Source organism: Camelus ferus, chromosome 10 (genome assembly GCF_009834535.1).
Source record: "Camelus ferus isolate YT-003-E chromosome 10, BCGSAC_Cfer_1.0, whole genome shotgun sequence".
NCBI classification, from domain to species: domain Eukaryota; kingdom Metazoa; phylum Chordata; class Mammalia; order Artiodactyla; family Camelidae; genus Camelus; species Camelus ferus.
This window is the reverse complement of record NC_045705.1, coordinates 16,637,379-16,660,865: the sequence shown is the minus strand read 5'-3', so window position 1 is coordinate 16,660,865 and position 23,487 is coordinate 16,637,379. Positions and strand designations below refer to the sequence as shown.

At 35.1% G+C, this 23,487-nt stretch overlaps 1 protein-coding gene across 9 annotated transcripts in view; it reads right to left on the bottom strand.

The window, feature by feature from the left end:
- The window catches only part of METTL15 (methyltransferase like 15), a 469,830-nt gene that overhangs the window by 280,874 nt on the left and 165,469 nt on the right, over nucleotides 1-23,487 (bottom strand). For 5 of the 9 annotated variants that reach the window (XR_004323122.1, XR_004323121.1, XR_004323123.1 and 2 more), the window contains exon 7: nucleotides 5,549-5,616. Coding sequence is in view for 4 of the 9 variants with exons in the window: in XM_014568117.2 (XP_014423603.1) it covers nucleotides 21,218-21,663 (446 nt within the window). In the remaining 5 variants the exon portion in view is untranslated. Of the gene's footprint in view, nucleotides 1-5,548; nucleotides 5,617-18,517; nucleotides 21,664-23,487 lie in introns of those variants that run through there. The other 4 variants (XM_014568117.2, XM_032488388.1, XM_032488389.1 and 1 more) reach the window with 2 other exon arrangements.

Below are 23,487 nucleotides of genomic sequence, written 5' to 3'. Positions count from 1 at the left end.
TCCAACAACTTCTGAGTCTACATTGTGTGGTTACAATACAAACTAGCAAGCTCCTTCTCAGGTCCAAATATGAATTACCATGAGAAGGATTAGGATGGAGAATCTGCTTGGTTCATCTTGGATCATGGTTTTAACCTAGTTCCAATCAGCCATGGCTGGGCAGTGAAGTAGGATGGAAGGTGAGGTGGTAGAATCATATAATGCAAATATACCTGCTAAGTCCATCTCACACTTGTATGGGGGAGAAGTTCCAAGGGAAGGAAGACAACAAGTGAAAGAATAAATTTCTGAATCATTAGAGATGGGCTACAAAGAGATGTTATGGTGATTGTATCCCTGGAAATCATAAAGAATGTAAGGCTTTAGGATGTGGTTTAGATACTCCGTTAAAGGCAAAAGAGACTGTCTCTTAGCATCTCCTCCTGCTCCATTACTCCAGATCATGCACCCTTTCTCCTGAGGGGTGAGTTTTTTTTCCTATGTCCTTAAACACATCTCCAGAATTAAATTTGTTTTTGGACCAAACAGATAAATTGACACAGGCATCAAAGCAAAAGAACTGAACTTCTTAGAAATCACTCAAGAAAACTGATGTTAGTAGGACTTGGAAGTTAACATCTATATAAATATAGGTTAATTCATTGTTTCATTTAACAAACCCCACTTCAATGCCTCCAACTAAGTCAGGCTCTGCTAGGTTTGGGAGATGCAAAAATAAATCACATATTCTCTCTTAAGACACTAATATGTTGTAAAACTTGTCACATAGTTAACTATAAAACAATGAAAAGTACTACAATAAAACTATATAAAGGTGCTGACAGAGTCTAGAGGAGACAGTAGCAAATATCAGCGTGAAGGTCTCAAAATCTGGATATCTGAGATTCCTGGTGGAAGTGGTATACTGTCTCCATCTGACTCAAAGTGCTCTTTTCAACAAGAAGCGCTTCTTCCCTCTCCTGAATAATTTTTATTGTTATACTTCATGCTTCAGGGAAAGTTGCAAACCTGGCGCATTATTGTTTTAATGGATTCTGCAACAAATTACCACAAATTTAATGGCCTAAGACAACAACTTTTATTATCTCACAGTTTTGGTAGGTCAGAAGCACAGCATGACGTGACTGGAGTCTGTGCTTAGGGGCTCATGGGGCTAAAATCAAGGTGTCAGCCAGGGCTGTAGTTCTCAGCCTCCGGAGGCCCAGGATCCTCTTCCAAGCTCGCTGGTTACTGGCAGAATTCAGTTCCACGTCGTTGTAGGACTAAGGTTTCCATTTCCTTGACACATGGTTCCTTTTATCTTTAATCCAACAATAACACATAGAATCCTTCTCATATTTTGAATATCTCAGATTTCCCCTTCTGCTTTAAAGGGATCATGTATTCTCCCTATCTTACTGGTTAGTAACCTTAATTACATTTATGAAGTCCCTTTCGCCATGTAACATAATATATTCATGGGTGTAACACCAAAGGGAGAAAAGGTCTTGGGGCCAAAATTCTGTCTACTATATCTCACATACATACAGTATTCCTCTGTTTGCTGGCTGATTTCTTTTGAATCACTACAAGAAGTGACCAGTACCCCAGAGAGGGGTTGTACTAAACTCAAAGGCAATGCCTAAAGAAATTGCACTAGGTCAGATAATCAAAGTCACTTGGTCCTAATTTGTGGTTTACTCTCATTCAAACCTCTCACCACATCTTAGGGTAGTCAGTGAAGACAGAGGCTGCTAACCGAGCTGGTTGATATTTGCTGAGCAATTGCCATGAGTCAAGTACATATAATCTTCACAATACTCCTGTGAAGGAGGATTATTATGGTGATTATGTGACAGATAAAGCACTTCAGGTATAAAGAATTAAATGGCTTGCTCAAGTCTGTACAGCTAGGACGGGGAATCCTGGGATGTGAACGCAAGGCTATGTGGCTTGAGAGCCAAAGTTTCTGATCACCAATACTGGTTCTACTGGTAACCAGACAGAGACATTATACATCAACTTCAAGGGAAAGAAGAGGAGAAGGGAGGGAAAATTTTATGTGTCAAATACATTCACACACACTATCTCATGGAATCCTCAGAAATACTCCATTTAGTGATACCTTCCACATTTATAGAGGAGGAAAACTCAGTCAGGTTAAGTGATTTTTCCAAAGATCCTAGAATTTGCAAGTGGTAAAGCCAGAGAGCCATGTGTAAATCCAAGGTCTATGGTCCTTCAGTCTACTGTACCAGCCCTGGAAGTGACACACTCCTTCCAAAGTTAAAAGCAAAAGTTCTGCTTACCAGGAGCAGAAAATGAAAAGAGAAAAAATGTTCTGTGTGCAGTGAGCCAGGATATTATTAGCAACTGTGAGGTTCTGGACATGTCCATGGAGTCAGGCCCAAGTGTGGAGCCAAATATACCCAGTCTCCTCAAGAAATGAGTCCTGAGGCCAGCATACCTGGGCCTGTGTCAGCCGTGGCCATGCCAGGTAATGCTTCTTCTTCCCAGGAGTACATTCTAGTTCAGCCAGGATGCCATCTGGGTCTCCGATCAATTTCAAGATGAAAAATGATGGCTTAAATGTAGGTTAGCTTGAAATACCAAGAGATGCTGGCATTAACTTGTAAAATCATTCAAGATTACTTTACAAAATGATATCATTAGAATGATGCTTTGTTTCCCCAGGCCTTAGTTTGGCATGGTTCATCTGGTCTGAAAATGCTCTGCCAAATGAAAATTCATGCTTTGCCAGGAGCGGCCTTTGGAGGTCAGAGAATGCTGGGCCATTGTCCACCCAAGCCAGAGCTTCTGGGTTGGCTTTCTTTCTGAAAAAGCCCCTGGCCTTTAGAACCTCTCCTATAGAGAGAACTTTCTCCTACCTCCTCTTTATGCTTTCATATAAATATGCCTAAGCAATTTTTTTCTCAGAAAGAGCATAAACTTTAATTTTCTTTACTTTTTCGTTACTTCAAAATGTTCAATCTAACCTTCCCATAGACTTTCATATACAGTGGACTCATGTCATTCATTCTACGAATAATTAGTGAGTGTCTAATGTGTGTCAGGCACTGTATTAGCTACCTTGGGCATTGCAGTAAACAAGACAGACAAGGTTTTTGATCTCAAAGTTCTTAAAATCCAAATCTTCAGGAAAATGCAAATCAAAACCACAATGAAACATCATCTCACACTTGTTAGAGTGGCTATTATCAAAAGACAAGAGATAACAAATGTTGACGAGGATATGGAGAAAAGGGAACCTTTGTGCACTGTTGGTGGGAATGTAAACTGGTGCAGTCACTATGAAAAACATTATGGAGGCTCCTCAAAATTTAAAAATTGAACTACAGTGTGATCCAGCTATTTCACTTCTGAGTATTTAAATAAAGAGAACAAAAAACTAATTTGAAAAGATCTATTTACCCCCATTTCACCACAGCATTGCAGTCAAGATAGGGAAACAACCTAAGTGTCCATCAATGGATAAATGGATAAAGAAAATGTGACACACACACACACACACACACACACACACACACACACACACAGTGGAATAGCATTCTGCCATTAAAAAGAATGAAATCTTGCCATTTGTTACAAAATAGATGAGCCATAAGTGAAATAGGTCAGAGAAAGACAAACACTGTATGATCGCACTTATATGTGGAATCCAAAAAGAAAAACATGAGCTCATAGATACAGAGAACAAATTGGTAGTTTCCATAGGCAGGGAGTCGGGAATGGGAGAAATGGGTGAATGGGGTCAAATGATACAAACTTCCAGTTATTAAATAAATAAGTCACGGGGAGGCAATGTATGGCATGATGACTATAGTAACACTGTGTTGCATATTTGAAAGTTGTCAAGAGAGTAGATCTTAAAAGTTCTCATCATGAGAAAAACAATTTTCAATGTTGTATGATGACAGATATTAGCTAGATTTATTATGATCATTTGGCATTATATACAAATAGCAATTCATTATGTTGTACACCTGAAACTAATATAATGTCTTATGTCAATTATGCCTTCATAAAAATATTGCAAAATCCAGTGGGAGGGTACAGAACATAACACAATAAATACATGGACAACATGATTACAGATTGTAAAGTGATATGAGAGACATAAGCAAGGTTATGAGCTACCAAATATTCAACAGAGGCAACTTTAGACAGAAAGCAAGGAAAGACCTCACTGAGAAGACGACATTAGGCGAAAGCCTCAAAGATAAAGAGCAAAGAGCTGGAGGAATAAATACGACATACAGAGAGAAGAACACTTGCAAAGGCCCTGGGGTAGGAAACAGCTTCGTGTGTTTGAAGAAGAGAAAGGCAACTAGTGTGCCAGGAGGGTAGTGAGTAAAGGAAAAAGATGGTGTGAGATAAAGTTGGACAGGTAGGGAGAATCCAAAACAAGTGCAGCTGGCAGGCAATGGCATATATTCTTTCATTTTGATCCTTCTACAAACCTGTTAAGTATTAATTAATAATTTTTCTAGCAATGAAGAAACCAAGGTTCAGGGATTTCTACCAACTGAATGGTGGATTTCCTCCAAAGACAAAGAAGGTTTGGCCTTGCAGAGCTACTATTAACCTACTAAATAGTTCCAAATTGCCACATAAGTGTAATTCTTCAAGTGGAATTTTTGTTTCCAGGTCCTTGGATTGTCGGGGCCCAGAAAATTCCCAAACTTATTGACAAGTAAGAATTTTTGCAAAATCTTTCAAGAGAGCCACCTTTAAATTGGTGAAGTAGGGGTGAAATTATATGTCTATGTGTATCTAAAGCTGATAATTGAAAACAGGTTCAGGGACAAGCAGACAAGATCATCTCAATCACCTTTGTGCCGATGATTTTTAAGGTCCTCAGTCTCAATATCCTACCCAACGCCAGTTCCATTCTTTCTATGCCTTTTCACACTGGTTCTCAACACCTTTTCTTGGTAACATAATTTGACATACTCAAAACATACAGGAAGAGATTAAAAGTTCAACACTGATTTTAAAATAAGTTTCGTAAAATTGAAAAAAAAAATGCACCTACTTATAGCACCACTCATTGATTTCCCTTAAGCTCTATGTAACTGAAGGAGTAGTCATGTTTACTGCTCTGACCTTTCTTGCTTCTGTTTGTGGAATGAACTGAAGTAAAAGGTAGTTTTATTTTTTTATTAATACTGTTGCCCTCAAACCATTCTACCTGATCTTTCTTCTCTGTCCTCTCAGGCCAATTCTATAGCTTTTATGGCCATTTCTAGATAATAATAGAACAGTATCATTTTCAAATATTAAAAATCAACCTAAAACAATATCTAATCTCTCCTCCCATTTTAGATTCCTCTCCTCCTTAGTTTGGAATGACGCAAGAATTCTATAGATTAGCAGTGGGAAAAGGGATGTGGCCAACTTTTTTTACTACTCCAATATCGCATTTACCATCTTTCCTTCTCCCTCGACCGCGATGTTCCTGTAGGAGCACTAAAGTGAGAGCACCATGTTGACTGACTCATGGGTCAACAGTTTTTGCCTAAAGAAAGGTCAAGCAGCATTTTCTTACCTGTGCTGTGAAGAGGTGCAGGCTAGGTCCTGGGGTATCTCTCAAAGAGCCCGGTGTCTCAAGCTCAGCTTGCAAAGAAAGAAAGTAAATTTAATGTAGCCAGAATAATAAATGGCACCATAATATCTATATCTTATCCACAACCTTATAATTTTCATCTATAGAGCCAGTTTCATCTTTGTAACTGTGACATCCTTGTGAGGAAACTGAGGCAAAGAGAACAAGTAACTTGCTTCATGGCTCCAGGCCACGTGAGCCTTGAGCAGAGCTTATAAAACATAGTCCCTCTCAAGCTTTGGCTTTAGAACCTTCCTAATCAAGAGCAGTCCTCATGTAAGATCTCTCAGTGTGCCTATGATTAGTTTGCTCAGTTGTAAATTCCCTGTCATGCCTCATTCAACCACTATATATGACTGGTGAATATTGTTCTGTCACACTAAACTGCCTTAAGTTTATACTTAAATGATGCTCAAATGCAGGACACATGTGTACTACAGCTTAGGCAGCAAACTGTACAGACTTATGAGGATTTTACTCACGTACACGTGGATAGTGTGCCATGATTTACAAAACACTGTGACACACACACACACATACACACCCCCCATCGATTTCCCTAGTGAGGCAGATGCTCACTAGGGTATTTTTTAGCTCTTTGAAAAAAAAAATTCCAGATATTCATGTTGTTTATTTATTTGTGTTGATAAAAGATCGTTTCTGAATTTATAGCTTTAAGTTGTCTGTCTCAAATTCCATTAGGTTTTCCTAGTAAAGCAGATTCTACTGCTGTTGCCCTATACTCTGTAAAAAGAAATTACTGGAATTTATTCCACTTTGCAGGATGGCTAAAATTCTCAGATTGAGGTAGGATATGGAAAGTGAGTGATTTCTGTTAATAGAAGTTGCTTAGTAACCAATGACCTAATGTGAGCATATTTTAATAGTTAAGGTAGGGAATGTTTATGTGGGAGTTTATAATTCCTTTCTCTCAAAAATAAAATAAAAAATGCTCAGTGTAGTTTATTTCCCTAAATAGAGCATAATCTCCTTGGGGACACTGTCCAGATAGTGAGGGAAACCTGTTGACTGGCTGACTTTATCACTTTGTGCTCATCTTTGTGTTTTTTCACAATGTGCTAACTGCAATACAAAACTGGGTCAGTTGCTGGACAACAATAAGATATGAACGCAAAAAACAGGTAGAGCAAAAGAAGGATTATATTACCATTTGACTTTTACCCCAATTTTTCAATTCAAAGTAATTTTCTTTCTAGCTGGACTTTACCATAGGAGGAATAATTGAGTCAGCACACTTAGATTGATAGTGTTTAATTCGCTGAAGTTGTAGAGTATGGTTGGCTCTTTTATTTTGTTAATGCTAGATGTAATTTTATAATAAAACAATGTTTATTAAAAATCATATTCAGACTATGAAATAGGAGTTTTACTCTCGTTGCTTTCCCTTTTTTCTTCCCATTTCTTTCAAGTGCCTTTGAAATTGTCCTCTTGCAAATCAGTGGATTTATGAGTTTTGACCATCATCCATAAGGTGGCAATAAGAATTTGTGGCCAGTTTTGTAAACAGTTCCATGGAGATCATCTCTATTTTGAATGCAGCCATTGTTTCTTATTTATCTATAGCCCCTGGAGCACAGAGCACAAAGTAGGTATATAAAAGATGCTTGAAGGATGAGTACATGTGGAAAGAGTAGAGAAAGGAAGGCCGTAGCTTGTATCCAATACCTTGAATAACACTGGTGGCCATTTCCACTGTAGCAACAGCAACCTTTCTAAAGGCAAAAGAGCAACTCTGCAAGAAGTCCATGAAACAAACTGTTGTGCTCAAACTCCCACCGTTTATGCCTCCTGTGCTGCTCTACACTCCTTACATCATCTTTACCATTTTTAATCCTATTTAATTTATTGATTAACACTTTTCTCTTCCCTTAAAATATTTACAAAGGAAGCAAAATTAATTCTGATATAAATAAGAAGAGTGGATGCCTACAGTGGATGGAGATTGACTGGCCTCTTTTAGGGAGATAAAAATACTCTGTATCTCAACATGGCATATATCTATATTTGTTTAAACTCATTGAATTGTATACTTAAGAACTGTGCTGATTAAAATATGTAAACTTTTCCTCAAAATATAGTTTAAAAAATCAGGTAACTTTAAACTCATTCACAATTAAGATAAAATAGTGTTGTTAAATTCTAGATAGAGCCTTACAGAAGGCTCTAAGCCTGAAGCCTGCTCTCTTTTTAATAGAGATTGATATGTGTTAAAAAGGTCTAAAGAATGCTAGCAGTTATGTCGCTTCTCCTCTTCTGCTTTGTTTCTTTCTTTTCTTTAAAAAATATTTATTAGCATCCTTCCTCCTGTTGTGAAATAGCCATAAATCAGGCCTGACATGGTAAGTTGCAGGCCTGTGCAGAGGAGGCCAACCTCAGCACGGGGCAGATCCACTGGTAAAGAGGGTAGTGGCCCAGCAGTATCAGAAATTGGCTACATCCAGAGATATTGAGCAAAAAAATAAACATGTCAAGAATAATTAAGAGTTGGGGTTCTCACTATTGGAAAGGGAGTTACAAATACAGAAGAAGATAAAGCTAGAATAAACACAGCTGGCATTGGATTAGAATTGGATGTACCAAGGTAAGAAATAGTTCTTATAGACAGACATAGAAATAAATGTAAATGTAAATGTATAATTAGTTCCTAGCTATCTGCTAAAAGGGCCTGGGAAAAGTGGTGTCTCAGTAGAAATGAACACCTAGTGATAATATCTTGGTTTCAAATACTGAAATGACTGGGACTCCCCGAAGAAATGACTGAATCCAGGGCAGAGACTGGGAAAGAGCATGATGACCCTGGAACATCTCTGCTAACAGAAAGCAAGAAAATGATCAAAGAAGGATGAAGACATATCAGAAAAACAGAAGTAAACTTGAGGGGGTTCCAACTGGTCAAATCAAGGACAGTTGGAGCATTAAATTAAATGATATAATAACAAATTGTTAACTCATGGAATAAATTAGTACTCCACTGCTATCAATACATAAGTGACAAAATGGGGAGAAGAGAAAGTTCTTCCTTATGGTAGAAAGTCTCTAATTAAATGTAGAAAGAATAATGGTTTTAGAAATCCGCCATTTGGCAACAAGCATAGTGATAACTAATCCAGGTAAGAAATCTCAAAGGACACTAAAACTAGTGGGTGAGAGTGAGATAGGGAATGAGGTTTTTACACGGTTTCAAAGTATCTCCCCATAAAATATTTGTTGATTACAAAGGGAAAAATATTAGAGAAACCTGGTGGATACCCTCTTGTTCAAGTGATCAAAATGACCACCACCAGTAATGGGAAAAATAGACTTCATGAACAACTGATAAGATATAACAAAAAGAAAACAATGTGATAGTCTGACCAAAATTACAAATATTGGACAAATCCAAATTGAAAAATATTCTAAAAAACAACTGGCCTGTCTTTAAAAATGCCAAGATCATGAAAGCTAAGTACGGGTCCAAGAGGAGGACACTGTAGTCTTATAACATGACATTGTATAACCTAGAGAGTGAATCATTTTAGGCACAGAAGATGGCATTTTCAAAGATGTAGAGTCCTAAGTACTGTAGCAAGTTGGGCGTACCCAGACATAGAGGGATGATAGGGGCAGCTGGGGAGATGAGGTGGGACCAAATGACAAAGGGCCATTTCCTCTTCTCCTTGTGTATTGTTATGAGTACATGCAGTCTGAAAAATTGAAAAAGGTATTTGAGTTGATGTGTTCATCCAGGCCCTCTGAGAAGCAGACTCAAGGACAGAATTAAATGTGCAAGGAGTTTATCAAGAGAGGAAAGGAGTTTATTATGCAAGGAAGTGAGGAAGCTGAAGAAGTCTGGGAGAGTCATCAGGCTGTTAAGTCTGACCTTGTGTGAAGAAGAGAGGTAAGGAAGGTTGGATGGAAGGTTCAACAGAGCCATTGGTGAGTCCTTCAGCCCAAGTTGGCTGTCAAGTACTCCTGTGTCTCCCAGGAACAGGTCTGCATTAGCATTCCTACCGCACTCAATTTGTGATGGGAAGCAGCCCATGGTAGGCACGGCCTGGGTGCAAACACAGAGATGAACTTCAGAAAGCGGCAGCTTGGACCTTAGTCAGTTATGCTCCCTGTAGTAGGAGGTAGCATGCTCATGATCACCACCTTTGAGTTTTGGATGATGAAAAGGATTTAACTGGCAGAAGAGGTGAAGGTTATTACAGGGAGAGTCGTGAAGGAGCTTAAATTCAGGCATTTAGTACTTCACCTTGTTCTTTTTGAAGCAGCAGTTTTCTTTTAGTTACTAAGAAGTCAGGCATTTTTGAGCTGAGCTGTGTGCACATTTATCAGGCTGCAGTAAATAAACATGGACACCTAATCCTGAAGAACCCACCAACTTGCTTCGGCTTCTTAATGTGGTTAAGTCTTCTGTTTTTTGTCTGGGTCACCTGTGGGGGCTAACTTAAACATCATGTAACTGTTTTCCTTTTCTCTGGAATTATTTTGATCCATCATTGTAACACACATTGTTTTACACTGAACAGAAATTGTTTTTTAACTGCCTTTCACTAATATAACAGGGAAATACATTCTATTTATATGTGGTAGAAAAACACATTTTTTTCTTAAACATTAGGTTCATGTTGTAAAAGCTGGTAATGAAGTTTAGCAAAAGGGTTCTTTGATTTTGAAAAGGTTGGGAACAACTGAAATCAACTGATCCTGTTAAGGTCCTATTGAGTTCGAAAAGACTGAATCTGTAACACAATTTCAGGTTGCTTTAGTCTATTTTTAATTGCAAATTTCCTAAACCTTATTAAAGAAAGGAAATTATTTTTCTAGACTCATTTTATCAGGTTTGGAGTCCCCTCATTCTTTATCAAGTGCTTGAAAATTTCTCCAAATTGCAGTAAGTAACAACTATAAATTGTGACTCACTGCATTTCTTTCAGTGAGTAATGCAATTAACACTGCAATATTGTACCCACTATTTTTTTTAAAATTCTTATTAGCATTTATTAACTGCTAGCATTGAGATTTTTTTTTTCACCTTTGAGAAAAAGATTCAAGATGCCCATTACAGCTTTAACTTAACAGTAACAAACTTAACAACTGTGCCCTTTCCTCAAAGGATGATGTGTCTGTTCCAAATGATGCCATTTAAAAACACAACAGAGTACTTCATTGGGTAAAAAACTGGTGCCTGGAAGAACTTTGGGGAATTTTTTTCTTTCAATGGCAAGAAAATTGCTACTCTAAAGACAAAGTGCATATGAGAAAAAGCTTAACTGTGAAATCATGCTAAAGATGTGTCTGTAAACTAGCTTCTGCGTATGAGCTACAGTTTTGGCATTTAGTCTTCAAGACTATTCAGGTAAGTGCTCTAAAAATACCTGAGTAAAACAGCAGTGTTTCCTTGGTGTGTGTGGTGAAGGGGATGAGGAGGGAAGAATAATCCCTCCCCCTCTTTAAAAAGATAGTAATTAACTTCAAATATTTTTCATTGCAAGCACCATTCCTGGCTTCATGTATGCCGTGGCTACTTGTTCCTGGTCAGGAATGCACTGTTTTATCCAGAATTTACACTCAACCTCTAATGCTGATCTGAATGGCAACCCTGGTGTAGTCAGCCTGAAGCGATTTTTAGGGAGGATGTTAGGATGAGTTCGCTTGATTTAGGACGTGGATACAAAGATCTATTTGGGCTATTTTATTTTTAAGGCTGCTCTGTAGCTGCACCAAATACATTGGTCTTTTAGAGAGGAGGAATGAAAAGATGTACCTTCTTTATGGTCAGGGTTGCTTCACTGCATGACTTCAGGGACTACAGCTTGTATCTTCCTCCATGTGTGATTCAGTGCAATAGAAGAAAACATTTGTTCATCTATTTCTGGATAGTTATTATGGGGGAGAGGATTTTTTAAAAGGCGAAAAACTAATCACTGCTATAACAAAGCCAGATATACAGAAAAATTGTCATCTACTCCAATTTTAAAATTGTGCTGTCCAATACAGTAGCCACTGGACACCTATAGGTTTCAAGAACTTAAAGTTCCTGAAATATAGCTAGTCCAAATTGAGATGTGCTGTAAGTGTAAATATACATAACAGATTTCAAAGACTTAGTACAAAAAAGAATCTAAAATATCTTATTTTTATATTGATTATATGTTGAAATATATTGGATATGTTAGTTTAACTAGGTTATACTATCAAAATTAATTTTATTTATTTCATTTTATTTTTCTCAATGTGGCTTCTTGAAATTTCAAATTACAATGTGGCTCAAGTTGGTAGCTTGCACTATATCTTTATTGGGCAGCACTAGTCTAGAACATTTGATTTACTTTGGTCCTCAGAAATCACTTCATCCGTTCTATTCTTTGCATCTAGCACAAAACTGCAACAGGGGCCCAGATTAGCCTTGTTGGGACACTCAGTTTGGTTGATGCCAAGATTGAAATCCTCTAAAGGAATGAAGGAATCAGATGAGGTTAAAAGCTAGAAATTATCAACATTCATCTTTTGAATACTATAGGGAATAGAAGCAGTGAGAGTGGGCATCCTTCTCTTGTTTTGGATTTCAGCAGGAAAGCTTTCAACTTTTCACCATTGAGTATTATGCTGATTGTAGGTATGTCATAAATAGCTTTTATTATGTTGAGATATGTTCCCTCTATGCCCACTTTGTTAGAATTTTTATCATAAATGGGTGTTGAATTTTATTAAATGCTTTTTCTGCAACTATTGAGATGATCATGTGATTTTTGTCCTTTCTCTTATTGATGTGGTATATATCATGTTGATTGATTTGTCCTAGCCATAGTAATTAGTCAAGAAAAAGAAATAAAAGGGATCCAAATTGGAAGAGAAGAGGTAAAATTGTCACTATATGAGGATGACATAATACTATATATAGAAAACCCTAAAGGCTCCACACAAAAACTACTAGAGCTGATAAAAGAATTCGGCAAGGTAGCAGGATACAACATTAACATACAGAAATCAGCTGCATTTCTTTACAATAACAATGAAATCCCATAAAAGGAAAGAAAAGAAGCAATTCCTTTAAAAATCACATCCAAAAAATAAAATTATTTAGGAATAAATGTGACCAAGAATGTGAAAGGTTTATACATGGAGAGCTACAAAACACTGACTAAGGAAATTAAAGATGACTTAAAGAAATGGAAAGATATCCTATGCTCCCTTGATTGGAAGAATTAATATTGTTAAAATGGCCATACTACCCAAAGCAATTTGCAGATCTAATGTGATCTCTATCAAATTATCCAGGCAGGACATTTTTCACAGAACTAATCCTAAAATTTATATGGAATCACAGAAGACCCAGAATTGCCAAAGCAATACTGAAGTAAAAGAATGAAGCTGGAGGATTAACTCTCCCAGACTTTAGACAATACTATGGAGCTACAGTAATCAAAACAGCATGGTAATGGTACAAAAACAGATATATGGATCAACAGAACAGAATAGAGAGCCCAGAAATAAATCACAGACTTTTGGTCAATTAATCTTTGACAAAGGAGGCAAGAATATACAATGGAGTAAAGACAGTCTCTTCAGCAAATGGTATTGGGAAAATCAGACAGTCACATGTAAATCAATGAAGTTAGAATACTCCCTCACACCATACACAAAAATAAACTCAAAATGGCTTAAAGACTTAAACATAAGATAAGACACTATAAACCTCTTAGAAGAAAACACAGGCAAAACTTTATCTGACATAAAACGCAGCAACATTCTCCTAGGGCAGTCTACCCAGGCAATAGAAATAAAAGCAAAAATAAACAAATGGGACCTAATTGAACTTACAAGCTTTTGCACAGCAAAGGAAACAATAAGCAAAACAAAAAGACAAGCTATGGAATTGGAGAAAATATTTGCAAAAGATGAGACTGATAAGGGCTTAATTTCCAGAATATATAAACAGCTCATACAACTTAATAATAAAAAAACAAAAACCCAATCTGGCCAAAAATGGGCAGAAGACCTAAACAAGCAATTCTCCAATGAAGACATGCAAATGGCCAAAAGGCACATGAAAAAATGTTCAATATTGCTAATTATCAGAGAAATGCAAATCAAAACTACAGTGAGGTATCACCTCACACCACACAGAATGGCCATCATTAAAAAGCCCACGAATGATAAATGTTGGAGAACACTGCAGAGAAGAGGGAACCTTCCTACACTGTTGATGGGAATGTAATTTGGTACAGTTGTTAAGGAAAACAGTCTAGAGATTCCTCAAAAGACTAAAAATATCCATGAGTTTGCTTCTTTTTTGTTTTATTCATTAGTTTGTTATATTTTTTAGATTGTACATAAAAGTGATATCATACAGTATTTGTCTTTCTCTGTCTGACTTATTTCATTTAGCATAATGGCCTCCAAGTCCACTTATGTTGCTGCAAATGGCAAAATTTCATTCTTATGGCTGAGAAGTCTCCCATTATATTAGGTTGCTTTCAAATTTGGGCAATTGTAAATAATGCTATGAACACTGGGGTACCATGTATCTTTCCAAATTAATGTTTTTGTTTTATTTGGATACATCCCCAGGGGTGGAATTGCTGGGTCATATGGTAATTCTATGTTTAGTTTTTTGAGAAACCTCTATCCTGTTTTCCACATTGGCTGTACCAATTTACATTCCAACAATGCACAAGGGTTACTTTTTCTCCAAATCCTTGCCAACTTGTTATTTGCATTCTTTTTGTTGATAGCCATTCTGACCAATGTGAGGTGATATCTCATTGTGGTTCCCAAATATTTTCAACCTAAGGTTGGTTGAGTGTGCGGATGCAGAACCCACAGATATGAAGGGCTGAATGTAAATCCAGTTCTGCTTGGAAGAAGACCACCTCATTCATTTATTCAATCCTTTGTGGTCTCATATTATTTTAACCTCTACTATATAATTAAACCTGTTATATTCCAACTTTTTAGAACTTACATATCTGTCCCAATTTATATTACAATGTAGCTCTTATAACAAGGGGCACATCATTTCTTTTCCCTTTTACCCACAGCACCTAGCAAAAAGATAATAGATATTGCTGAGTCAGATAATGAATTAATGGTTGCCTGATTTCTACACATCTCAGAATAAAGGATAATCAATGAAACAAATACGGCTTTAATGATTAAAATTTAATGGCGGGCTAAGTAAAAGGCTAGAGTGGTGCAGTTTTAGTCAAATGGCCAGATTGAGCATTTGACCCCAGCTCAATGTTCACAAACTGAACTAACGTACAGAAAGATTGCACAGAGATTGTCGCTGTGATACACTTCTCACAGGCCTAAACAGTGCTGATTCATTCACCACAGTTTGTTTGCAAGTGAAGGAAACAAACTTTAAAGTTAGAGAAATATAAGCAGTCTTAGATCTGGGAGTCATCAGAAAATGTTTGATGCTTTAAAGAACTGACTGAAAGTTAAACAGGTTAACGTGACATTTCAAAGGGATTTTGAAATTCAATAGCTTTCTCTAGCAGCTGATGTTTATTCTCTGGTTGGAAGGCAAATGTTGAATTTCTTCAAAGGAACAATGATAGATTCTAGAATAACTAGATAGGTTCAACATTCACAATAGTACTTTTTTCCCTTCTCCCTAACCCCTCCCCACTCCATGAAAATCATATATGTATGTACATAATAAGAAACAGGAAAACCATATGGCTGGCTCTTAAACATGCTTTTCTTCATCATCAAAGGGGTTTTTGTGTGAAAACAACATAAATTCAGAAGAAATAGGTATGGTGCCATTAAAAAAGAAAAGAAGGCTCATAAAGAATATATGTAAATCCAGTAAGTGAACATATTCTTTTTTCTTACCATATCAGCACTGAGCAGAAATTTAAGATGTTTCCCATCATTTGAGTGAAAGTCCATGAATTGCAGTCTCTTTCAGTTGTATATTTGTTTTCTTTATTTTTCTTTATTTATTTAAGTATGGTTGATTTACAACATTAGTTTCAAGTAAACAACATAGTAATTCAAAATTTTTATAGATTTTATTTCATTTAAAGTTATTTAAAAAGTTGTATTTCCCTGTGCTATACAATATATTCTTATTATTTATCTATTTCATACATAGTGGTTTGTATCTCTTAATCACTTACCTCTATCCTGTTGTTCCCTCATTTCTTCACCCTACTGATAACTACTAGTTTGCTCTCTATACTTGTGAGTCTGTTTCTGTTTTGATATATACATTTGTTTTCTTTTTAGATTCCACATATAAGTGATAACATAGAGTACGTGTCTTTCTCTGACATTTCACTAAGCATAATACTCTCTAGGTCCAACCACCTTGTTGCAAATGGCAGAATTTCATTCTCTTTTTATGGCTCAGTAATATTCCACTGTATGTCATATATCTCTCACATCTTTATTCATTCTTCTGTTGATGAACACTGAGGTTGTATCCATATGTTGGCTATTGTAAATAATGCTGCTATGAACATTGCTGTACATGCATATTTTCCAATCAGAGCTTTCATTTTCTTTGGAATATATGCCCAGTAGTGAAATTGCTAGATTACATGTTCATTCTATTTTTAATTTTTTGAAGAATATCCATACTGTTTTCCACCGATTTACATTCCCACCAACAGTGTACAAGGGTTCCCTTTTCTTCACATCCTTGCCAACGTTTGTTATTTATGTTCTTTTTGATGATGGCCATTCTGACAGGGGTGAGGTGATATCTCATTGTGGTTTTCATTTGAATTTCTTTGATGATTAGTGATGCTGAGATGAAGCAATTTGAAAATGATACCAGAAAATGGAAAGATAACCCATGTTCTTGGATTGGAAAAATATTGTTAAAATGGCCATTGTACCCAAAGCTACCTACAGATTTAATGCAATCCCTATCAAAATACCCATGATATTTTCCACAGAACTAGAACAATCATATCATTTATATGGAACCACAAAAAAAGGACTAATCCTATTTAAAAACAAAGCAACATAAAGGAATGAGGAATCATACCATTTGATTGTTTAACAATACAAATCCTCACCTTGTGAAAGGCAGGCAAGTATTATTGGCCAAAGCACAAAGATGGAGTTTAATGGGCAGGAGCTAGAACTGAAGAACTAGGAATGGAGCATGTCCTCCTCTTGTTTGATTTCAGTTTTGTATTCTAGCTTCTGGGCAGGGATCTCTTTAATAGGGTGTATGCTAATGGTGGAAAACTTGTACTTAAATACCTTGTATTTAAGGTAAATAATTGCCTAAGGAGATGTGACATTACTAAAGAGGCAAACGTCTACTTTGCATATCAGAGCATTACATTTTATTTCTTTACTCTGATGAAACAATCTTGGTAAATCATGTGAGAAAAGAGTGAGGTGACAAAAAACTCTGTGGAGAATTTTAACGTCCATCTAAATGAAAAGTATTGTGAGCTATCATCATCGCATGCTGCATAAATAATTCTACTGAACTTCTCATGTTTTTGAAAATTTATGCTGCAACAAGATCTAAAAAAATAAAATAATTTGTATTTAAACTTTCTCTTAGTATTCCTGAAGATCACGCTGTGTGTTACCAAACATTAGCTGGAAATAGTAGCTGTAAACAGACGAAATTTGAGAAAATAATATAAAAATAGTTACGCTTGTTATACAATCTAGCCTCTTTAGAATATGATGCTGATATTTTACAAACCATGCTTCATTCAACATTGAACATATGGCATTGTGCTTCTGAGAAAAATGTATCTCTGATCAGGATTTCTGTCAGTAAATTTATATTTACCAAGCACCTCACAAAATTCCCTTTACATTTTAATGCTTATCTCTTGCTATTACTGAATATTGCTTACATCAAAAATATCTATTAAAATACTGCAGCAATCACAAAAACTCAATAGAAAAATAGCTACATTAAAATAAATATTACAGGATTTTAACCAGAAGCAATTTTTAATTAATTCTTATCCATTACTAAGAATCTAACATGGAGGGCTTAATTTGTGAGAGTGCATGCTAATATTGCCTAATATATTTTTTTCCAGAGTAAATGTGAAACATAAGTGAATGCCATCTCAGTAGACATAAGAAATTCACATATGAATGTGGACAGAAAAAGGGATAGGGAAGGAGTATAAAAAGAAGGAGGGAAGAGAGAGAAGTGCTTTTGATTTCTTCCTAAATGCTCAGTCTTTAATATATGCTTATTGAATGAATATATACATACATTTCTTTTTTTTTAAATGAAAGTGATCATACAGATTTTGTATTTGTTGTACATTTGAATTTTCCATTAAGAATTGTCTCATACTTCTTGGATAAAAGACTTCAAATAAAATTTAAATTGTTTTTTAAAAGTCTATAATATAGACTCATTATTATCTCTGCTTCTTATTTAAAAAAATTAAAAAAAAGGAACTTTATAAACCTCTTAAGATATGTAATATTCTGCAAAGACTAAAGAAAATACTACTTTCAAATATTTGCAAGTGAATTTTAAGAGATTTTAGTTAACCTCAAAAACCCAAACTGAGTTAGGCATACTGTATTCTCTTATAAACTGTGGGTTGTATTATAATAACATAGTTCAATATAAATGAATTTAAGCACAAACCACATATCATATATTATATGAAATAGGAAAAAAAATAGATACCATTAGAGTCTCCCCCCAAAATTTACCCTAGAAATTTCAAAAAGAAGATTACATAGTAACTAACATATTTTCAAAACGAAATGAATATACAAAATAGAGAAATCAACTAAAAATTGTGTGCTGTTATTAAATTTCATTTCATAATAAACAATGAACTAAAATCTGTTAAGCACTGGCGTCCTACACAGTGGAATCAATGCTATATTAAAATGATTAGTAGAAGGCAGCCAATACAGAGATTCAGAAATACAAAACAATTGCTTGTTTTATATCATTTATATTTTATTGAAAAAGCAATGTACATTTATTTTAACAATCAGTTTTTATTTTCCATATGTATTGTTGGAATTTCCCCAAACCATTCTCCAGAGTTAATCACTTGAAGCTCATTCACGTATTTTATTATGCATCCGACAACTAAGACTAAGAAGCACGAAAGATTGTGGTAAACAGTCTAATTACAGAAAATAGCTGATTTACTTTTATACTACAACATTTTGAAACAAATTTTGTGTTTACTGAAGCAGGATTTTTTTCATGCATATCATTCAAGATGTTTTTCACAGTATTAGTTTCCTAGGGCTGCCATAACAAATTACCACATATTGGGTGGCATAAGGTAGCAGAAATTTATTCTCTCAGTGTTCCGGAGGTTGGAAATCTGAAATCAAGGTGCCAGCAGAGTTAGTTCCCAACTAAAGACAGGGAGGGAGAATCTATTCCATGCTTCTCTCCTAGCTTCTTATGGTGGCCAGCAACAATTGTCCCTTGCTTGCAGATTTATCACTTCAATCTCTGCCTCCAGCTCCATGTGGCACTCTTCCCTTGTCTCTGTCTCTCTTCTCCTCTCCTTATAAGGGCACCAGACATATTGGATTAAGGGCCTGCCCTGTTTCAGTATGACCTCACCTTAACTACATATGTCTGCAATGACCGTAGTTCCAAATAAAGTTACATTTTGAGGTTTTAGAAAGGACATGAATTTTGGAGGGATGTCATCTAATCTAGTTGGTCAGTTTCCAATTAACATTAATGAAAAAGTTCCCATATTATATAGGATGCAAAAATGATTGATGAATAGGTGAATCACTGTTGAATATTACATGTGATCTTTTATTTTCTAATCAGATATTCAAGAGATGGGAACTTTGGGAATCTTTCTCATTCGCAAATATGACTGACATACAGAGAAACTTAAAAAATTCTTCAGGAAGGATTCAGAGGATTAAGCTAGGTACATTCATTTGTTTCTAATTTGAGCATATTGTTCTCTAGAACATTTTATAATTCTGATTTCACTGTAGAATTGCTCAGATTTGAATAAAGCATATAAATTAAAAGTGGCAAACAAACTTGGGAACTAAAGCGAAATATTGCAGAGGCAATAGATAAATTCTGATAGTGCAGATAAATTCTGAGGTAAATCCAAGCAATTAATTCTTTTGCCCATAGAGTTATGTTGATATTTTATTCACTTGAATTTCTAAATTTACAAATTTAGAATCTGTAATATAATTGAGAAGATGAATTTTTCCTGTATTTGAATAAATAGTTTCCTGAGCAAATTAATAGTATAAATATGACTTCAAAGGGAACGAACTACATAAGAAAATAATCGTTTACATGCACCTTTAATCAGCATGCCCATCCACCCTTTGACTGTCATCTCATTCTTCGTCCTGGTCGTAAACCAAGCAGCATATTGTCAGACCTGATTTCCTTCAGTAGATGAAATCCCTACTAGATGTACTTACGATACTTTGTACTGCTTCTTTATGGCACTTATTACTGTGTCAATTTTATATAAATTTTTGTGTTTATTTATCTACCATTGCCCTCCTCCACTAGACTATAAACTCCATAGGACAGGTACTGTAGGCTATGCATATTTTACTGCCTTTGTTTCTGCCTAGTTTAGTACTTGATGAATAATTGAGTTAACTAGTAGTGCATATTTACATATAAAAGTTATGTGAATTATGAATTAATTTCAGAAACTTGTTAAAGAATCCTTGACCAAGTGAACTTCTCCTGAATAAACATTATACAATTACAGTTATTATATGTAAGTTAAAAAATTAAAGGTGCATTAATTTTAATATCTGGAATACATCATATACTTTTCCATTTCAAATAGACTTGGTTTAATTATTTTGAATAGCTCAATTAAAAATGCAGAACTCAAATGATGAGAGATTTTATTATTTATCAAAAGCATTCTGGGCTATTATTAAAATAAACATGACTGATTTTAAATATAAGTTGTGTGAAATATTCTCTGTGAGGACTATTAAAGCAATTCTACATTTTTAGTTTATGAAAACATGGCATATATCGTACTGAAAAATCCCTTGAAAACAATAAACACTAATCTCAATAATGAAATTTATCAGTATGATACATTTTAAAAATAATACTTGAAAATTTTATATTTGCATAATACCTATATTTGAGAAAGTTAGAGTAGTAATTAATTACCTCCAAATAGGAAAATTAAAATTCATTGTATGATCATAATTAAGTATTTGATCCATAGAGAGTTTGTTGCAAATCTGAATATCTAAATTCAGAATTTGGGCATGCAGATATAATCTCTTTTAACAGCTTGAATTTACATATTTAGATAAATACACAAGATTCTTCTCCTTCTTCTTTTTAAAAAATTTCCTGGTTAGAGAAAGGACTGCATTTCAGATGTCAAATAAAATGCTAAGATGAACACATTTTTCCAGTTTTGAGATGCTGTTGTTCCTTGACTTGAACTTTCTGTGTCATGCTGATATTTCCTATATTTTCTTTTTGAGAAAAAAAATGCTCAATACTCCCAATTTCCACACATATATAGTACTTTTCTATATATATCCCACACTTTCTTATATTAAGCTGTTCAGGATTATCACATTAAAACATTAGGAGAAACTGTGAGGAACAACTTGAAGGATCAGATGATAACTTTCTCATAATTTGATAGCTGCTCTAAGCTTAGCTGAGCGCCCTCTGGGGTTATCCTGTACATCTTGATGTTCTGGAGTAAGTACCTTCTTGTGCATCAATTCCCACATTAAAGGGGCCTTTCCTATAGAGACTCCATCCTTGTTTCCATGATCTGAATCCAGCTGTGATTTTTGTATCACCTTCTGTCTAGCACTTAGGTTAAACCTCTCTGTCATGCTTATCCCAAGCAAGAATCGTTTGATGATGCGATCCTCCAGTGAATGAAAGGAGAGGGCAACAAGGCGACCACCAGGTCTCAGAAACTTCTGAGCTGTCTTCAGTCCTGTGTAAAGTTCATTGAGCTCATTATTCACAAATATACGAAAAGCTTGAAAAGTCTTGGTTGCAATATGAGTAGGTCGTTGTAGCAAGTCTTTTCGTGCATAAATAGCAGAGGGAGGAAATGCACCTACAAGCAGATTACGTAAAAACAGGAAAAGAGGACAAACAGGTAACATTAGTATTTTCCACTGTAAATTAACTGGGTTGTGTTGTATGTATGTTTAAGAAACTAAGTTTCCTTGGAAAATTATGGCATTTCATCCATGCTTCCCTGTTTTATTTCCAAGCATTCTATTAAAGTTTAAAACTATTGTGTCAGAAACATCTTTCAGAACTCTTAAGGGTAACTGGAGTAAACAAAAGCAGAGAAAGAGAAAAGGATGATGAAATATTTGAAGAAATAATAATGAGTCACCTCCCATCTCTGATTAAAAAAAATATTAACACTCAGCTACAAAAATTTCAATGAACTCCAAATAAAATAAACAAAGAAAATTGTATTTAGGCACATCATAATCGAACTACTATAAGCCAAAGATGATAAGAAAAATCTTGAATACAACAAAGAAAACAATACACTAGATAAAAGAGAACAAAAATAAAATTATCAGCTAATTAATCATTAGGATAGTTGAGGCTATAGGATACTAGAATGACATTCAAATTGTTGAGGAAAAAAAGCCTGTCCTCCAGAAGGCTATTCTAAAACTAATATTCAAAATAAAAGATTCAAAGACATTTTCAAATAAATTAGAAAATGAGAGAATTCATTGCTAACAGCTCTAAATTCAAGAAATGCAAAAAAAAAAAAAATAGTTCAGGCTGAAATAAAGTGACATCAGGTGATAACTTGGATAAACAGAAAGCAATGAAGATAAGAATGATAGAATATGAAGTTAAGAAATACGTCTTTAATTTCTTAAAAGAGAGGACTGTCTTTCTGTCACATTTAATTCCTTTAAAAGGCAGAACTCTTTACGTACAACTATAACACAATATTCCTGGGTTTATAATACAGCTATAGATATGTACTGTATATGACAGCAATAACACTAAGGATGAGAATGGGTAAATGGAACTACAATATTACAAGGTTTTCATATTTTATTGGAAGTTGAAGTTGCATATTGTGGTCCCTAGAGCAATCAATAAAAATGATGCAAAGAAATAAAGTTAGTAAGTGAACAGAGAATAAAAATAATCCACAGAAATATTGTTTATCACAAAAGAAGGCAGAATAGAAGAACAGGACCCCAAAAATGAGACAAAGAGAAGATAAACAGCAAAACGGCAGACAATAAATCCGAATATAAAAGTACTCACATTAAATATAAATGTACTACACTCCAATAAAAATGCAGAGACTGTCTGACTGAAATGTGCTTTAAATATAAAAACAAATAAAAGTAAGCAAGTGGCTATGCCGTGTAGAGAATATGCATAAAAAACCCAGAGAGATTATATTAATACTAGATATAATAAACTTAAAAAAAGAGAATTACTAGGCCCCCAAAGAAGCATTCCCTACTGAGAAAATGGTCAAGACAGCAGGAAGACACAATTGTAAATGCATATGCATCAAATAACACAGTTCCAAAGAAACTTTAGACATCTCAGGAAAAAGACCCACATTTATAGAGGCAATTGTATTTTGACCCAGATATCAAGTTGATTCAATGGAGAAAGAATAAATCTTCAACGAAAGTGATTATCTATCCAAAACAAAATGAACTTCAACCATTACTAAACACCACACACAAGAATTAATTAAAAATGGATCATGGATCTAAGAGTAAACACTAAAAACCCTAAAGTATATTATCTGACAAAATTTTCTTGTTCAGAATATATAACGGGAATCTCACAACTTAATAACAGTTCACATTTTAGTAATCTGTAGGTCCAGCAGAAAAGTATGTTAAGACGCATCTGATTAATCTTCTTAGGGAAC